This window comes from Martes martes (genome assembly GCF_963455335.1).
Source record: "Martes martes genome assembly, chromosome: 8".
Classification (NCBI taxonomy): domain Eukaryota; kingdom Metazoa; phylum Chordata; class Mammalia; order Carnivora; family Mustelidae; genus Martes; species Martes martes.
The window spans coordinates 54,284,915-54,302,823 of NC_137895.1; the positions used below are offsets into that span (position 1 = coordinate 54,284,915).

At 38.3% G+C, this 17,909-nt stretch overlaps 1 protein-coding gene across 1 annotated transcript; it reads right to left on the bottom strand.

Annotated features, from left to right (window-relative positions):
* Positions 1–4,620: 4,620 nt before the first annotated feature.
* STYK1 (serine/threonine/tyrosine kinase 1) lies at positions 4,621–16,196 on the bottom strand. The gene is made up of 7 exons (XM_080811927.1): positions 15,953–16,196; positions 15,085–15,266; positions 13,162–13,245; positions 10,802–11,010; positions 9,028–9,068; positions 8,323–8,419; positions 4,621–5,977 (listed from the first exon to the last, which is right to left on the bottom strand). The coding sequence occupies exons 1-7, from the start codon at positions 16,005–16,007 to the stop codon at positions 5,773–5,775; spliced, it is 873 nt and encodes a 290-aa protein (XP_080668053.1). The 5' UTR covers positions 16,008–16,196; the 3' UTR covers positions 4,621–5,772.
* Positions 16,197–17,909: the final 1,713 nt, after the last annotated feature.

The following is a 17,909-nucleotide window of genomic DNA, read 5'->3' on the forward strand; positions in this document are numbered from 1 at the left end:
CATTCAAAAGACATAAAGCACTATCCCTTACCACTAAGGTGACTGTTCCAGTTCGACCAGGATTGGGGAGTTTCCTGGGATGTGGAACTTTCAGTTAGTTTTAAAGCCTGCAAAGTCCCAGGCAAATAGGGATGAGTTGGTCAGTGTACTTACTACAAGAATAACCCACAGAAATTTGGCCACAATATCCCATGGTAGCTCTGAAAATATAAGCAGTAATCCATTTGGTTTGTTTTTAGAAGGGAGACTCATTCAATTATCTTTAGATTCCCTAGTGCATGTCCTTCAGATTTCTGGCACACATGCCGGTGTTCATGTTCATGCTTATGTAAGAGAGTGAGCTACAGGTACCAGAACTTACTAGGATGTAAGCAGTGAGTGTGGAATGCACAGTGTTAGGATATTTATCTATAGGCCAATTACTGTCTTTATCCCCTTCTGAGGTAAAGACTAATCCTCTCTAACCCTATCTGTTTTTAGGATGAAATGTGAAAATATATGTATTTAATCCTTTATCTATATGAAAAAAATAAGCCTCACAGCCTCACTCTCTCTTCTATCTGATAAGGATTGCAGAGTGATAAAGCCTTTGTGTTTTGTGGTCTTTTCTTGGATGTTATACAACAGAGATGTGGAAATGTTCTGAACGGCTCTTGAGCACTTGAAATGTGAGTGGTGAGACCGGGAACTGAAATTTTTTTTTTGAATTTTACTTCATTTGTATGAATTTACATTAATATTTAACTAGCCACACGTGTGTTTTGACTACTGTGTTGGACAGTGAAGTTACCTAAGAACCACTTCATACACTTTTACTTGGGCTGGAAATAGTGAAAATATTTTTCAAACACTGAGAAATCTCAATCTCAGTTGCTGTAGGGTTCAAATTAGAGCATACTTACCGGGATCACCAGAGTTTGTTTATGAAAACAAATGTTTGGGCAGCTTAAATGAAGCCAAATAAAGAACTATTTCTGCCTTTGCCAAAGCGACCTATCTGTGATTAGCTTTAAAATATCCTTCTGAAGTAGTTAAGAAATACACATTTTATTTCCAACTCCAGCCAAAATTAAGGCTTAATGATTTAATCAAATACACAATATTCATTGATAGAATAATGATTTTCCCCTGATATTTTAAGTTTACTGCTTTCGGCTTCACAGTGATGAATCAAGTCAGAGGGCTATGGTCAGAGATGATTATTTCTTAGAAGTGTTAATCTTTTAAAATGTTCTGATTTTTCCTGCATCTCAAATTCTCTCTTCTTTTGATCTCTTGAGTCTGCTCTGTCCCACACTTTTCTTTTGCCTTTTGCCTATTTAAAATTATCAAATCATTCTTACTTAAAATTTTCAGAATTATGTCCTGAATTTCCCAAGATAACCACTAAAGAGGAGAGGTTTTGTTGTTGTTTTCATTTGTTTTCTTTACTTTATCAGTAGCTTTTGAATAGTTTGAATTTGTATTTACAGAACAAAAGCTGCCAGGGCTATCTCATTCCATTAAATGGGTCAGAGTAATAAATCAAGAATATTACATAATCTAAAACAACATTCTAAGGTAATCAAAAAACTTTTAATGTCAGAATGAAATGGTCTATTTCAGCCTTTATGCCATCCACCCACCTTTCTCTTCTCTCTTCTAAAACAAACTTCTTGGGGCGCCTGAGTAGCTCAGTCGCTTAAACCTCTGACCCAATTTCAGGTCAGGTCATGGTTTCAGGGTCATGGGATTGAGCCCCACATGGAGCCCTGCGTGGGGCTCCACAATCAGCACAGAGACTGCTTGCCTCTCTCCCTCTATGCCTCCCCCTGCTGCAAACATGCATGCAGTCTCTCACTTTCAAATAAATAAAACTCTCAAATAAATAAATGTATCAATAAATAAATAAAATCTTTAAAAAATAAAATAGACTTCTCTATGGATTTTTAAAATTAATAAATGTCTTTTCAACCGCTTAGTGGTATTACTTTTTTAATAAGAGAAACACCATTACGCAGAAACACCGAAAGTTTCATACCATTTTTTCTCATATATGTTCCTATGTGGTAGGCACTATTGCTAGATTATTATGACATGATGATATATTTAATTCCAGTATTCAGACTAATAATTTTTCCAGTATATGACGATATCATATGCTTCCAACACATAGCATGACCACTAACTCTTATTTCCAAAACAAGTAAAAACAGTCTCTAAATTAAGGATAATAGGCTATCCTCCCTGTTTCCATTATATTTGCCATACTTTTTAAAGGAGCTATGATAAAGCAAAAATTTAATAAAAATTATTACAGCAAGGTTAAGAAAATTCTATCCACTACCTTACTTTTTCTTTAAAAATGGTAAAAAAAAATTATTCAATTTCAATAACACCTTAATCCACCCTGAAAAACACTAGTGTTCTGCACGAGTGTCATTTGAAACTACTGGTTCAGACTATTCTAAGTTAAACTACATTTTCAACTTTCAATTAGACTCTGTATCTAGGTGGGCATTTGGTCAGTTCCTAGCTCTTAGAGGCTTTTTTAAACAATAAAGCATAAATTGGAAAAACAAGATGGAGGGTGGAATCAAAACAATAAAACAAATCCTAGCCCAGATTCAAGTTAATTGAATGGTAAATATTCTAATTCTCTTTTTCACTCATTAGCTCAGAAATGCCTGGTTTGGCTGACCAGATAAAATGCCAAAAATATAAACCCCCTTTTGGAGGAAGCCTGGCCAAGTGAGGAGGAAAACCCAGTTTTCTTAGAATAAACAATTATTTTATTCATTTTTCTAAACCTATATTCAGAAATACAAATAAAATTAAGGGTAAAAAATTTAAATAGGAATTGTCTGCTGCTTCCCCTCCTATCAAAACAACTATTAACATACAGTATGAAAGCGCAGTGCTCTGATGAATTATGCACCACTTTCCTCCTAACCTCACTATGCCCCCATCCACTGCCTACTTGCAGTTCCTCAAACAAATCGTGCCTTTTTCCTTGCCCCCCATCCCGGATGGCTCTTCTCCTCACTCTTTGTCAGGTTTACCTACCTGCCCCAAAGGTCTGCATTTAAATGCCATTTCTTCAGGGAGTCATCTTACATTTCTTTCTACTATCCTATAGTTTTTCTTCATGGCGTTTACAATTTGTAATTATACCCACACAAAGATATACCTAAAGTCTCTTACTTTCTAGACTGTAATCGAAAGCTCTCGGTTTTATCCAACACCTAGAACAGTGCCTTGCACAGTTGGACCTAACACTCACCATTTTTTAATATTTTATTTTTACTTTTTTTATTTGAGAGAGAGAGATAGTGAGAGAGAGCATGAGCGAGGAGAAGGTCAGAGGAAGAAGCAGACTCCCTGTGGAACTGGGAGCCAGATGTGGGACTCGATTCCAGGACTCCAGGATCATGACCTGAGCTGAAGGCAGTCGCTTAACCAACTGAGCCACCCAGGCGCCCCTCACCTTTTTTTAAATAGTTGAATTAATACATAAATATTTTGTAAATTTGACTTAAATTAACAGGCAAGTGACAACAATGAGGTTCCATAGGACTTTATCATTCCGTGCCAAGCCCTCTACCTCCCTTCTCCCTATTGCAACTTAACACTCACTTGCATCCTTACTAGTCATGTGGTATTCTGCAGGGGCAAGAATAATTATTCAGTTGGATAACTAATCATGACCTCATAAGGATTCCAACTTCTACAGAATTGTCAACTGCCAATCATCTTTCCTACAGCAGCCTTCAGTGTCCCTCCCGGAGCACGCAGAGTGTTCTTTAAAACCATAGATCACATGTTCAAGTACATTGTCATCACCCTATTATTTTCAGTATTTCTAAATTGATTGAGGCTACTAGCATCATCTAGAAGCTCATACAAAAATAATGAGCTCATGATTTTAGTCACGTGGTACTTGTACCATACCATCCTTCAGTATGTCCTTCTGTGTAGCGTGACTGACACATTGAGCTTCTTTTTCTGGCTACAGCAGATTTTATATGAAAAAGAGATGAAAGATTCCAGGACAGGAAGGGAAAAAGAAAGGAAACTACCATTTATTGAGCACATATGAGCCCAATACTCTACAAATATATATTCTTGTTCAGTCCTCACAACAACCCTGTGAGTAAGTATTATCCCCATTTCACACATGAGGAATCAGTTTTCTGACAATGTAGACTGTCTCTTGAATTTTTCTGTTGACATTAACTTCCATTTATTTACTTTTTTTATTTATTTACTTTTATCCTCCCTATTGTAGAGATTTTGGCAGCTGTGTACAAGAAAAATCCTCCTTTACTCAATAAATACTAATTTAACTAAATAAATTTCACAGTACATCAATAAATGATTGAATCAGAAACTACTATCCTTCTGTCTCAGATTGCACCCTTTTATAACCCTTTCAAAGACCTTCTGGACTACTAAGCATCCTTTCTTGGCTTTCACATTTCCTACTTATTAAATACATACTTAGTACATAGTACATTGAACAACACAGGGATTAAGTGTGCCGACCCCTGCACAGTCAGAAATCTGTGTATGACTTTTGACTCCCCCAGAACTTAACTAGTAATAGCCACCTTACCAAAAACAATCAACACATATTTTTTTATGTTCTATATATTACATATGGTATTCTTATAATAAAGTAAGCTAGAAAAAAAATCATAAGGAAGAGAAATACATTTATAAGCCCACACTGCATTTATCAAGAAAAAAACTCCATGTATAAGTGGATCCATGTAGTTCAAACCTATATTGTTCAAGGGTCAACTGTATATTCCTAACAGCCTAATGGACTCTCTTGGCTCAGTCTCCCTAGTTTTATGGGGACCAGGAAGCTAGTCTGATGAACAATAACTGGTGAATGTTGTTAATCATGAAAGGACCCCTCCAGCTTCTAGTTAAAAGTAGTACCAGCAGGGACGCCTGGGTGGCTCAGTTGGTTAAGCAGCTGCCTTCGGCTCGGGTCATGATCCCGGCGTCCTGGGATCGAGTCCCACATCGGGCTCCTTGCTCGGCGGGGAGCCTGCTTCTCCCTCTGCCTCTGTCTGCCAGTGCTCACTCTCTCTCTCGGTCTCTCTCTCTGACAAATAAATAAATTTAAAAAAAAAAAAAAGTAGTACCAGCAGAGTTCACTTGTCTCGTAGATCAAAAGAAGCCATCTCTCTCTTATCTATACCCACAAGGAAACTTGGAAGTTTTCCTTTGTGGTCCTCCTCCAGTCCTGCATGAACAGACCTGGGCTGAGGAACTTCATCTCCTTCCTCCACCCTCTGTTTGAAGGATGACCCTGGTCCATGTCTGTACTCTTGAACAAAGAGAACCTTTTGATTTTCTTTCTCATCATCTTCTTTATTGGCTCTCTATTCCCTCAGTTGACTCCAACTTCTCTGGACCCTATAATAATCTAGATAAAAGCATGCTTCAAGTGGACACCAGCCTGTAGTGGGAGGACCAGCTTTTTTGTGCAATGCCAGACAAACATTGTAGATCTCCAAGACTTGCTTTGTAATATTACCATCCACCTCATCCACTGTGGGTCTCCAGGATTGGGACAGCAAAAATGAAACTCTCCTTCTCAGTCTCCAAGGTAAATGGAGTGTAGAGCCTCATCTAGCATCATTTCAGGTATCTAGGGAAATGTGTAGGGGAATATCCTATTTCTCCCTTTATGTCCCACTAGAAAGCTATTCTCCGTTCTTGGATGAATCCATCTCAATAGCATGTGATCACCCATAAATGTTTCTTTCCCCAGGATCTTTAGAGGATGCTGTAGCTGTAGGAGAGGCTGTCCACGCTGATTCCCGCCACAGCTGCATACAGTTCAGGCACCACTAACTCAGGTACTTGCAACACAGCTTTGTCATCTGCAGTTCGAGTGGCGACTTCTACGCGTGAGTGTAGCTCTCTCAGTGAGGGGCGGCTCTCCTCACGCCAGCGCCAGCAAGACTTCATAAGACCATACCTGAAAGGGAAATAAGAGAAACTGGCTTCCTTGACAAGGCAGATGTTTGAGGAATGTGTCTCTTCTCCTTACAAACCTTAACAACAGTAGCAACAAACTCTGCAGTTTTCATCTCCTTCTCATTGTCCTCTCCTGTTCTCCCTGGAGAATAATATTCCTTCTCCTCCTCTTAGTATTAAATCGCTTAATACCATCTTCTTATCAGGGTCCTTTTTATAAGAAGAACGACTGAAGTTTTCTCAAACTAGAATCAGTATGACAGAACAGTGTTGTTGGGTTGTTTTTTTTTTTTTTCATTCTATTGCCCAAAACTCTGAGAACTGAAGTGTTCTCATCCTTTAGATGTTACTAACTTGTAGCATTCCAGACCATAGCTATAAGGTATCTCCCAGTAAAAGTTACCTCACAGCCAACAAAATAAGAAGCTATGGAATAATATGATTCACATGAATTTTGAATAATCTAATTAATTAGATGTTTCCTTTCATTAATCCACATCATTGACCTCCTTTATTACTTAGCTTCTCCTAGAAATTGCCTTAATCTAGATAAAGTACTTACCCACCTTTAAGCTGTCTTTTCTTCAATCCAGTTTACAAAGAATTAATAATGTAGTCTGTTATCAAGCACTTCTTGTCATGTCTTATCCTTCTCAGGGACCTACAGTGGTGTCCACTGTCTACTATGTAAAACTGACATCATACCTGCTAGCTTCTCTTCCTCAGAGACCTAACATTGCCTAACTGAACGCCTTTCCTCCAGCCAAGTCAGTGTCTTGCTATACCTTAGATGTTAACACCCCATCTTTCTTCACCCCATCTAACTCTGTCTTTGCTCATGCTATGCCCAGTTCCTTGAGCATCCTGTTGATGGTCATCATTTCCTACACATTTGTTTTAGATCTCAATTCTTCTAGGCAACCTTCCATAATAAGCCTCAGTCCACACTGAGTCTCCCATACTCTTTATTGTTGTACAATGAGACTGTGTAAAAGATGCCAATTTAATAACACTTAAAAACATTTAGCAAGAACTTACTTATATTATTTATAAGGCATGGCAGTGGAACTTGACATACATTATTTTATTTTAGCTTGACAATAACTTTGAGGTAGGATTATCATTATACCTATTTTAAGATAAGTAAACAATGTTCAGTAAAGTAGCAGGACTAGGAGTGAACATGGTCTTTTTGACCCTATGACGTGAGTCTGAGCTTTTAATCCTTCTTTTATGATGCCTCCCACTTTATCTTGATTTTCAAGTTGTTTTAGACATCCACATATTAAATTCTTCAAGATCAAATACTTTATTGGTTGTCCCTTCCCCCAATTACTTTATTGGTTGTCCCTCCTCCCGATATAAAGGACAGATTTTTACACATAGGAAAAAACCTGTAAGAAATATTTTTCAATAATCATTCCAGTATACCCAAATAGTATGATTATACTGTATCCATGCTTGTGTGTGTGTGTGTGTGTGTATAAATGTATACAGTTTTGATATTTAACATTTATAATCTGCTCGATACAGTAACTATTTATTGGTCGGAAACTCTGGTGATGGAAATTTACCCTTTCAATGCTGAAGAATTTTTAAAATAGCAATAATTTTATCAGAAACTTATATTAATATATTCTCCCCTGACTTCTTACAAATATTTTAACCTTTTCTTATATTCTATAACAATCCCTTTTTGTAAATTATAGGTTATAAAATTCTGTGTATACTTTTTAATTTTTCCATTTTCTGCCTCTGCACTGGCTCATCAGCTGTTCCCCTTCTGCTGACATTATTAGATACTCCTTCTCCCATATTTCTAATTTCCTCCTACCCACCTTCTTCTTGTTGGCTTCTAATTTGCTCAGAACTGGAAAAATAGTCAATATTTTTTAAAAGTTAAATACTAAATAAGAGCGAGTGAGTAACTGTAGAGCAATGGATTTTATGGCAGCTATATCAGAACTGAGGCTGGCAGTCTCTGATTGATACTGGCATTTAGACAAGCAAAACACTACTGCATTTACATTGGTTCTGGTCCACTTCTTACCTATTTTAGAAGCTTCTGGAAGAACTAAACTTTATCAACTTAGATTCCTAATATAGTCTTCAGTCGTTGTCTCAACACTGTCTGTGTATATGTGTATGCACACACATATACATATGTATGTATATGATATATGAGCAGATGTATGTTACTGCATAGGTTTATATGTAGTATATTAGGCTGCATATTAGCACATAAAGGGCAGCTAGGGATTATCTGAGCCACTTTAAAAGGGCGCAGTTGATGAGGATCAAAAATGAGTTGTAATGAGAGAAGAGTAGACCCTAAAAGCCACTTACATGGTATGTGTGCAACTACTGGGTCTCTTCATGATCTTCCTTCTTTGGAGATATTGTAAAATGCTCGTAGGAGGGACTTCAGGATATGGTGGTGCCCCTGTTGGTATGGAAAAAATGAGAGTAGCAAGGGAATTTTAGGTCCTCTAGAATATGAACTATAACATGACTCTTTATCCATCTGGGCTAATGGCCTGCAAATGCTAGGGCCAAAGGAAAAATGTTAGATACAATATAGTTGCTCCCCAGTGATCAAGTAAGAATGTAGCATAGAGAGTTTGAGGGTTTAAAAAAAAGTGTTTAGGAGGGGAAAAAAAACTGGTAATTTAAGGAAATGTTGAGTCTTTATAAAAATAACAGAGAAAAGTGAGAAATGAGACCTGCCCTCCACTCCCCAAATGTGGGAGAGTACTGCATTTTCTCTATCAAATGGGTTAATAAATTTAAAGACAACATATTTATGTTCATGCAAAGTCATTGCTGGAATTATTCTTTGGATTTTCAAACCTCTTTTGGAGTTGGTAAAATGTTGAGGGAAAGAAAGAAAAAGAAAGCAAATAAAGTTAAAAGGAGTAAAGGGATTTCATGTCAGCCCAGTTCAAACCTCAGAGATCATACTGAACCTCTTCCCATAGCGTATGTCATCCCCCACCCTAATAAACATGCTTTCTATTTGCATACAGGCAGTACTTTAGGGACCCTCCTTACCTAGAGTCACCATTTCATAAAGCAGGATCCCAAAGGACCAGCTGTGAAAGAAACAAAGCCATTTACTTAATTTCTATTTCTTCCTTTCCTAAAGAGAGTACTTAAACTATCAGGGGCCTTCGTAAGAACCACATAAAGGCAACACAGGGGAATTGAAGGTGTCTCATAACATAAAGTAATTAGAAAGCATTAAAAAGTATTTCTGTTCAATCCCCATCAAGTCTAATCTCTTTGCAGAGTGGTTGTATGTCTCCTTTCTTCTATATTTCACATTAATGGATGTTTATTATCAATTGTTAAATTGTGGGTGTGTGTGTTTATGCAAACACACAAACACATCTACCCAAACATAAAGAAACTACTTTCTGCATCTTTTTCATCCTTTCCATTCATTCCTGCTGAAATTCTAGCCTTTATTCTTAGCACAAGTCCCAGTGAGGTATATCATATATCTACTATTTCCTCAATAGATCTAACTGCCCAAACCTAGGAAAAATATTAACAGAACAAGCTTACACATAACAGAAATAGATATTTGTCAGAGCAATATGACTTAAGACATGTTAATTTCACTATTCTATAATATCACCATTAAACAAGCAGTATTTCCCAGGTAAGCTTATTCCCAGACCTCTACTGAAAAGCAGATGTCAGTGAAGCAGCAATGGAAATCTCTTCATTGACTCACCATATTAACTGATGTTCTAAATTTCCTCTGCTGCTCATGACATTCATGCTAGTAAGATACTATATGTTACATCTATGTGCTTCTCCATGCTGCTGAATTATATGGTTACCTAAAGTCAATTGCTATTCTTTACAGTACTATACCATCAGATATATCGATGTAATTATGTAGCCAATTAAATATAAATGCAAAGAAGTATCAGCTCCTGAAAACTAGGCTGAATGCTTTGAAAGTATACTATAAAAATGCACTGCTAAAAAGAAAGGGTTGCCAAATTGTGTGGGTGAGCCAACAGTAGAAAATTGGAAAAAATAATAATCATCATCAGCAGTCAAATTGCTTTACCATTTTTTTCAGATTTTTCACTCAGAATCATCCCAAGCTGAACCTCAAAATTAATGTGTTATGGATGCTATTTATACACAAAATACAATGTATAACTTCATTTAGCAGGTCAATCCTCATAAAAAAGGCTTTGGCTTTCCCTCAAAAAATCAATAAATATATATTTTCTTTTCATTTTAATAATTCCTGGTTTAACCAAACTTTTGATTAAGTGGACCCACCTCCTTCAGAGAAGAGGAACTCTACTAAATTAAGTCCTTGGATATTGGTATGAAGAACCTTTTCATGTTTCTTTTCTCTTTCCTAATTAAAACTGCTAATCTAATACAGAAGGAATACTTTAAAAGGCACTAGAAAGGATTGCAGTCAGATGCCAAGTATGAGCTCTGTCACAAAACACACATTTCTGCTGGAGAGTGTCTGAATTCTTTTTTTTTTTTTTAATTTGATAGAGAGAGAGAGAGTGCGCATGAGAGTGAGTGAGAGCTTGAGAGGGAGAAGCAGACTCCCCATGGAGCCGGGATCCTGACACAGGACTCGATCCCCGGACGCTGGGATCATGACCTGAGCCAAAGGCAGTCGCCCAACCAACTGAGCCACCCACGTGCCCCGAGAGTGTCTGAATTCTTAGTAGAGATTTCACATGTAGACATAATTGACAACAGATGCAGTCATGGTCAGGAACTGGAGGACACCTAGGTCAAGAAGGGAAGAAGTCCAAAGGGCAGGAACAAACCGTACACATCTCCTCTGATGCCAGCTGGTCTCAGCAGAAGCCGTTCTGGAGCAAGCCACTTGAGAGGTACAGTGTGAGTAGCTGGGATGGCCCCTCGGGCATGGACTTCATAAGCCAGGCCCAGTCCACAGAGCTTGGCAGTAAGATCACTTTGGATCAGGATATTCCTAGCTGCCACATCCCCATGGAACAAATGCTTATCCTGGAGAAATTCCTGTCAGCATAAGATCAAAGATGGATCAGCTGTCTGAGGTCATGGCTCTAGTCAAAGACAAGGAGAAGCAGTCCTAGGAATCCTCAAAAAGGCAAGGACATTTTCAACTTTGAACAAGTCTCCTTGATAATGACAGATCACTTCCAAATCACCATAATGGGTCAGACATTTTTGCATTATGGTTAGGATTACCAAACTGAGCAAATAATCCAAATAGCATTAATACTGGGTTTGGACTGTATGATCACTTATTCTGTGTCAAGGTCTGACCCCTGCCTGAGTTTACATTTCTCTTGGATGGGTTCCAGCTAGATCCTGGAAAAGGAAACAGGTTTCAAGTATCTAGCAGCAGTCCCCCAAATAAGGTAATACATACAAAGTGAAATTGAGTGTCATAATATTGAATTTATACAGAGCTTTATATCATCTCATTCTGCCCCTAAAATAAGTAGGTCAGATGAGTTAGGGAAGTATCTTTCAGATAAATCTAAATGATTACATAAGGTCACACAGTTTCAAGTGGTAGTGACCAGAACTGGGTATTCTAATTCATAGGAAGTATTACAAATTCTGCTAATAATTCTCAAGCCAGCCTACAAATCAGAATTGCCTGAGAGCTTTTTTAAAACATATGATTTTTGGCCCAGGTTTACCTAACCAAAATCTAAGAAGAAGGACCTGGTAATCTCTATTTTTAAGAAGTGTCACAATGATTCTAGCACAGCCAAAGCATTTGAAAGCCATTGCGCCTGGATGGCACGGATTTGCTGCAATCATTTCCCCAAACATGAGGCTATTCAGGACATAAGAAGTTGAAAAGCTACACATAACCAAAGAGCTAGAGATTGAGGTCTATGATTGCTAAACAAGAATAACATGCATACATACATACATATAAGATTAAGATGGTCATTTCCAGTCACTGATGTTAAAGGAAACAGTACCTAGCAGCTTTCTGTCCCTGGTGAGGTGAGGTTTTAGGACAAAGAGATTATACCGTCATGAGAAGAATTAAAGAATGTAGTGACTTTGAGGTTGTCAAAGTAAGAAAAAAAAAATAATATGACAATGCCTTGTAACTGGTAACCCAAACCCATGATCAGAGTGCATCCCTTTGGAGAACCACAGCAATTGTGGCTCAGAATATGAGATAGGCTGTATCCTGACACCCTAACTTTATCATGGGAGCATACCAACTAGGCCCTCCAAACACTGTGGATAATACTCATTTCTACGATGTGCTCTCTCCTATGCCATGGGAACTTCCGCTGTTAACTACTCCTCTTTCTCACCTCACGGCTTCATTTCTAAGCTTTCCCAGATTCCATTTAGATCCCTGATACATTTCACACCTCAAGGAGGCGAGATATATCAACTACCTAAAATACTAGTTTCACAGAGCCTGATTTTCTATATAGTAAATGCTAATTTTAAGCACAGTTATCTAAATAACTTCATAGAAATAGTCATCTAAATTTCCTAATTCTGGTAAAGGTACATCATTTCTCTTAAACCCTTTAAACCCTATTTTTCTCTTACCTCTTTATTTAATTAAGTTGGTTTAGAAAGAAGGCTTGATCTCACTGTTGCCCCTTTTTTATTTTTTCTTTTCCATTTGTTTGTTGTTCTTTTTAAAGTATGTGTATTTCCTATCACATTCAGCATCTCCAGCCAAACATGTTCTGAACTCGTCTTTCTTGTTTTTCAGGCATAAAACTGTGCGCTTCTTTTAGCTCTGTAGCGTTTCACCCATTTGGTTTCTCTTCCCAACTCGTTCACTATTTGCCATTTTACATATCATTTTTTTTCATTTTATATATCCTGATATTAGTATATATGGGGAAGTAAAAGTGTCAAGCATATAATTCTTGGCCCTGGTTTTTGACCACCTTTTAAAATCCTTCCTGTTCCTTCTACAAACCCTATGACTTTCTGCCTAGAATTACCAATCCTGTGGTATATTTCCTAAATAATTTCATAAAGAAAGAACTGAAAACAATTTATCAGTGCTTGAGTTTCTGCCCCTTAACTTCCATCCGGTTTTCTTAATCATCTATGCCATTTGGAAATATAAATACGAGAAATATGATGTCAAATATTGAGCTAACAAGAAAAATCCATACCAAGTGTTGTCATTTTGCCCAGCCTTACCAAAGCCAGGAGGACCTGCCTCCCAATGTGATAGACTTGTTTTTCTGTGAGATCATAGAGAAGGCCATCCATGGTCATTACATCCTAAAGAGACAAAGAAAAAACATTATACCAAAATGACATGAACAGATTTGAAAAAATAAAACAAGGGCAGAGATATTCCTAAATTCAGATGTCAAGGCTAAGGAAAAGACACAAAAATATAGGGATGAAGATTCAAGGAGAGGTTAATATGAGAGATTCTCAGATATGCAAAGAAGTACAATGATATATCGACCTAGAAAAATAATAAAGAGTATAGATAAATAACAGAACGAAGGAATAACAGAATAGCAGTTAAGAAAGTCCGATATGCATAAGACTATCCCCTGGATAAAGCAACAGTTTTCCTGGGGCACTGTGTATGTGGGTGATTAATTAAGCACATTAACTCAGCACATTACTGAATGCCTACTATGTGCCAGGTTCCATCTTAGAAACTCAGAACACAAGAGTGAGTAAATTAACACGTCTGCTGCCTTCTGGAACTCAAAGTATGTAACCATATATGTAACCATATATAAATATATGATATATATTTATATATGGTTACATACTTTGAGTTCCAGAAGGCTCCATGAAGGACATGGAAAAGAGAGCAGATGATGGTGACAAAAAAAGATCTGAAGGATGAGCCGACAATGACTATGCAAAAAATTAAAAAAAGGAAAGGGGAGACATTTGGTGTAATGAGAGAAGCATGTGTAGATGGTCTAAAATAGAGAAGCATAATCTTTTTGAAAAACAGAATAGTGAAGTTAGAGCAGAGAACAAGTTACAGACGAATAACCTCTTACAAAGGTTTTATTTTTTTTTTTTTAAGATTTTATTCATTCATTTGACAGACAGAGACCGCAACTAGTCAGAGAGGCAGGCAGGGAGAGAGAGGAGGAAGCAGGCCCCCCGCCGAGCAGAGAGCCCGATGCGGGGCTCGATCCCAGGACCCCGAGACCACGACCCAAGCCGAAGGCAGAGGCCCCAATCCACTGAGCCACCCAGGCGCCCCCTCTTACAAAGGTTTTAATGCCTCAAGACTTGCACATTGTCCTATTTGCACCACCAGATATAAGGCATTAACAGGGTCCCTTTATCATACACATTTAGTAGCAAAGTAATCAGTCTTTGGAGGAAGCTTGGTTAATATTAAGCTTGTAAGTGAGGAACTAACTAGGGAAACATGCAGTACTTCAGATAGAGGAATATGTAGAGAAGCAGGAAAACTGCAAGGAAAAGGACTTGCCCTTTACACTGGAAATTTCTGAACATTTAAATTTGTTTAAATATGAATTTAAATATGAATATGAAGTACAGTAACTTTCAAGCAGGATTTCTCCTTGTCAACCCTGGCACACTGGAGTGATGGTATAGAACAGAAGACACATTTAAGACTAACAGCAGTAAAATTGCAGTCCATACTAACAATAGTTTTTACATACATAATTTGTTAATTTTAATAATAACTTATTATTATTCCAATTTTACAGGTGCAGAAAATTCAGGCTCAGAGGGGTGACTTGCCCAAAGTCACATAGCTCGTAGGATATAAAGGCAAAGTTCATACTCCAAATCTACACTATCCAATATGATAGCCATTAGCCACATGTGGCTATTTAAGTGTTTATCATTTAAAATTAAATAAAATTTTAAAAATTCAGTCTCTCAGTCACATCAGCCACATTTCAGGGACTTCAAATGTGATTAGTGGCTACCATTTTGAACAGAGAAGATAGAGAATTTTTCTGTCATCGTAAAAAGTTCTATTGGATGGTTATTGTGTTGCTACAAGATCTTTCTGCTTTGTCATTGGCCAGGCTATCTGACATGTGGACAGCTCATCAGCCAGGTCAAGCCTTTCCTTCCCAACACCTCTACCCTACTGCTCACCCGCCGACAGGTCCAGAGAAAGCTGAGCAGGTCCCCTTGGGCCACATCCTCCAGCACCATATAGAGCGGCAGCTTCTCCGTGCAGCAGCCTTCCAGCTGCACCAGGTTCCTGTGCTTCCCCAGGTACTGATAGAATTGGACTCGCCCTAAGAAATCCTGTATCTCCTGGAGCCCAGCCGGTTCTGTGGAGGACAGATGAGCCATGGGAAGTGGTCAGAACATGATCAATACAATGGGAGGTATGAGGGAAGATGATGGTAATTTTCAAGACTCCATAGGAGAAGAAATACTGACAAAAGGTAAAGAGAAAGGGAACTAATTAGAAGATAATTCTCAATGTCACTGATTTTTTTGTCAAAGCAAACAGAATCATATGCTTTAGAACTGGATAGACTTTCATCTGCCTAGACAAGTGTTCACATTCAAATATTATCACTGCCTAGGCCTTTCGATTAGTATTCTTGCTTATCCTATTCTTGTTTTGTTTTATGTATCCATTACTACTGGTCCATATAAAGAGAGAGAAAGGAAGGGGGGAAGGAAGGAAGGAAGGAAACAATATTAGGGAAAGTGACAGTGGAGACAAATGAAGGAACCACCTCAAAATCCTCATGCACTAAGATTCAGTATGAAAAAATTCAGTTCCAGCAGCCTCAATAGGCAACACTGAGCTAGGGAAAGACCCCAAGAAAAATATTGCTGCCTCCAGTTTTCACTTTCTATCCTCTTCTTCCTCTGCACACAACTGTGATCACAGCTATCCATTGATTAACATCTTAATGTCCATAAGCTTGTCAGCATTCAGAGCTGGGCGCTCACTGGGGGAAAGTAAAAAAGAGATAGGGGAGTCAAACACTTCTCCTTTTACCTTCCAAAGCCCTGAGGACAACACTCTTTGGCTTAGCAGGGTCCCCCGTGTACATCTTGGTTCGGTAGATGGTTCCACAACTACCATTGTGGATCTGCTCCAGAACTTCAGAGAGTTGCTCCCGGGGCACCTGCAGCTTAGCCAGAGCATGAGTGGTAGTCCGTAGGAGGCTTTCCACCGAGGTCTCCTTAAGTGCCACAAACACACTTCCTCCATGCCCTGCCGCCTCCCAGCTTAGGCCCCTAGATGGAGACACAGGGCCAATGCCTAGAACAAAGAGATGATACTAGTCATCTTTACCCTACCCTAGGGGCTCCAGGAGAGCGGAGCCTGGAACACACAGACAGACAACAAGGAAGTTCCTTTAGCAATTTTCTCTCTATGCGATGTGGCGGTACCTTGTGTGAACCAGCATCAATACGAACCTTGGAAAACATTTATAATAACCCTATTACTTCTAAGACAACTCAAGATGGACCTCTGAAAAAGTGGCAATGTCATTTTCTTTCTACCTTTCTCAGGATTACAGCTCAGTATTAATATGGAAACAATTAAGGACGTTCCTGAATAGGTACTCAAACCACTGATATCTAAAAAGTGGTGGTAACTACCACTAGGGACTCATGCTTAAGTCAATCAACTCAAAGGCATGGTTATTCTTCCTCCTTTAAGATGTCCCCAAAGTCAAATTATTGCGTATTTCCTAGAGTCTTAGCCAAAAAAAAAAAAAAAATCTTCTGGTACTTTTCCCTTTTCCTAGTCAATTTTTCTCCACTGGAAAAGAGAAATTCATTCTTCTCATTAAACCACCATTCACTCATCAATCTATCCATTTATGTGACACTATCACATCCTGCATGCCAGGAACTATTCTAGGTGTTGGGAATAGGCAAAGTCCAGATTCTTATGATTATTTTCTTGTGGTAGGCTAGAGGAAGCAGATAACAACATACCAGGGGATGAATGCTCTAAAGGAAAACAGCAGAATCAGAGGCTATCTGTGATACTATTTTATATTTCAAGGCCAGGACAGGCCTTTCTGATAGGATGACATTTGAGAAGTGCCTGGAAGCAATTAGAGACCAAACCATACTGGTATCAGGAAGGATATTACAGACAGAGGGAACAGGAAGAGCAGAAGTATTAAGGAAGAAACATGCTTGGCATATATGAGGAAGAGGAATGAAATTAGTACAGCTGGAGCCATGTGGGATAATTGGAGAATTACATGAGATGAGGCCAGAGTGGGCCCAGATTCTAGAAGGCCATTGAAAGAATTTTGTCTTTTTTTATTCTAAAAAAGCCATTATATTTTATTCCAAGCAGAGAATGGCCAGGACCAATTTAGGCCTTAACAAAATCATTCTACTGCTCTGTGGAGAACAGTGGATGAAGGGATAAGGAGAGAATGAGGGAAACCAGCTAGAAGTGTATTGCAATGATCTATGAGAGATAAGAGAGGCTTGCGTTTCTTTTGAAGATAAGAGTTAACAGAATTTGCTAATGGATTGGATACACAGTATGAGAGAAAAAGGAGTCAAGGACATCTGCAAGATTTGAGACTGAACACATCGAAAATCAGAGGACATTTATGAGGGAATTTCAGGACCTTTGCTGTGGGCATATTACATACGAAATGTGTATTGGATCCAAACTGTGAAATTAGTTGTTGAACGTAGGAATCTGAAGTTCAGGGGAGACTACAATTAGAAGAGAGAAAGTGTTTGAATCCATAAGACTGAAAATGAGACCATTAAGGGAGTGACTATAGATTTAAAAAGAAAAGAGTGTTTCAAGGAGAAGGTGCAAAATTGTTCCAAATGCTTTTGACAGGTTGAAAAGAGGACTCAGTTATAGCTGTCATTGGCAATCTCAGAAAGAACTGTTTTGCTGCAGTGGTGGGGATAAAAGCCTTATTTTAGTATGTTCAAAAGAGAATGTGACAAGTAGAAGTCAT

Excerpts from the sequence above, each read along its gene's own strand:
- STYK1 (XM_080811927.1), bottom strand. The coding sequence starts at position 16,007 with ATGTACACGGGGGACCCTGCTAAGCCAAAGAGTGTTGTCCTCAGGGCT. Across the intron at positions 15,267-15,952 it reads TGTCCTCAGGGCTTTGGAAG|AACCGGCTGGGCTCCAGGAG; the intron begins GTAAAAGGAGAA and ends TGTCCTCCACAG. Across the intron at positions 8,420-9,027 it reads TTATGAAATGGTGACTCTAG|GGGCACCACCATATCCTGAA; the intron begins GTAAGGAGGGTC and ends CCATACCAACAG.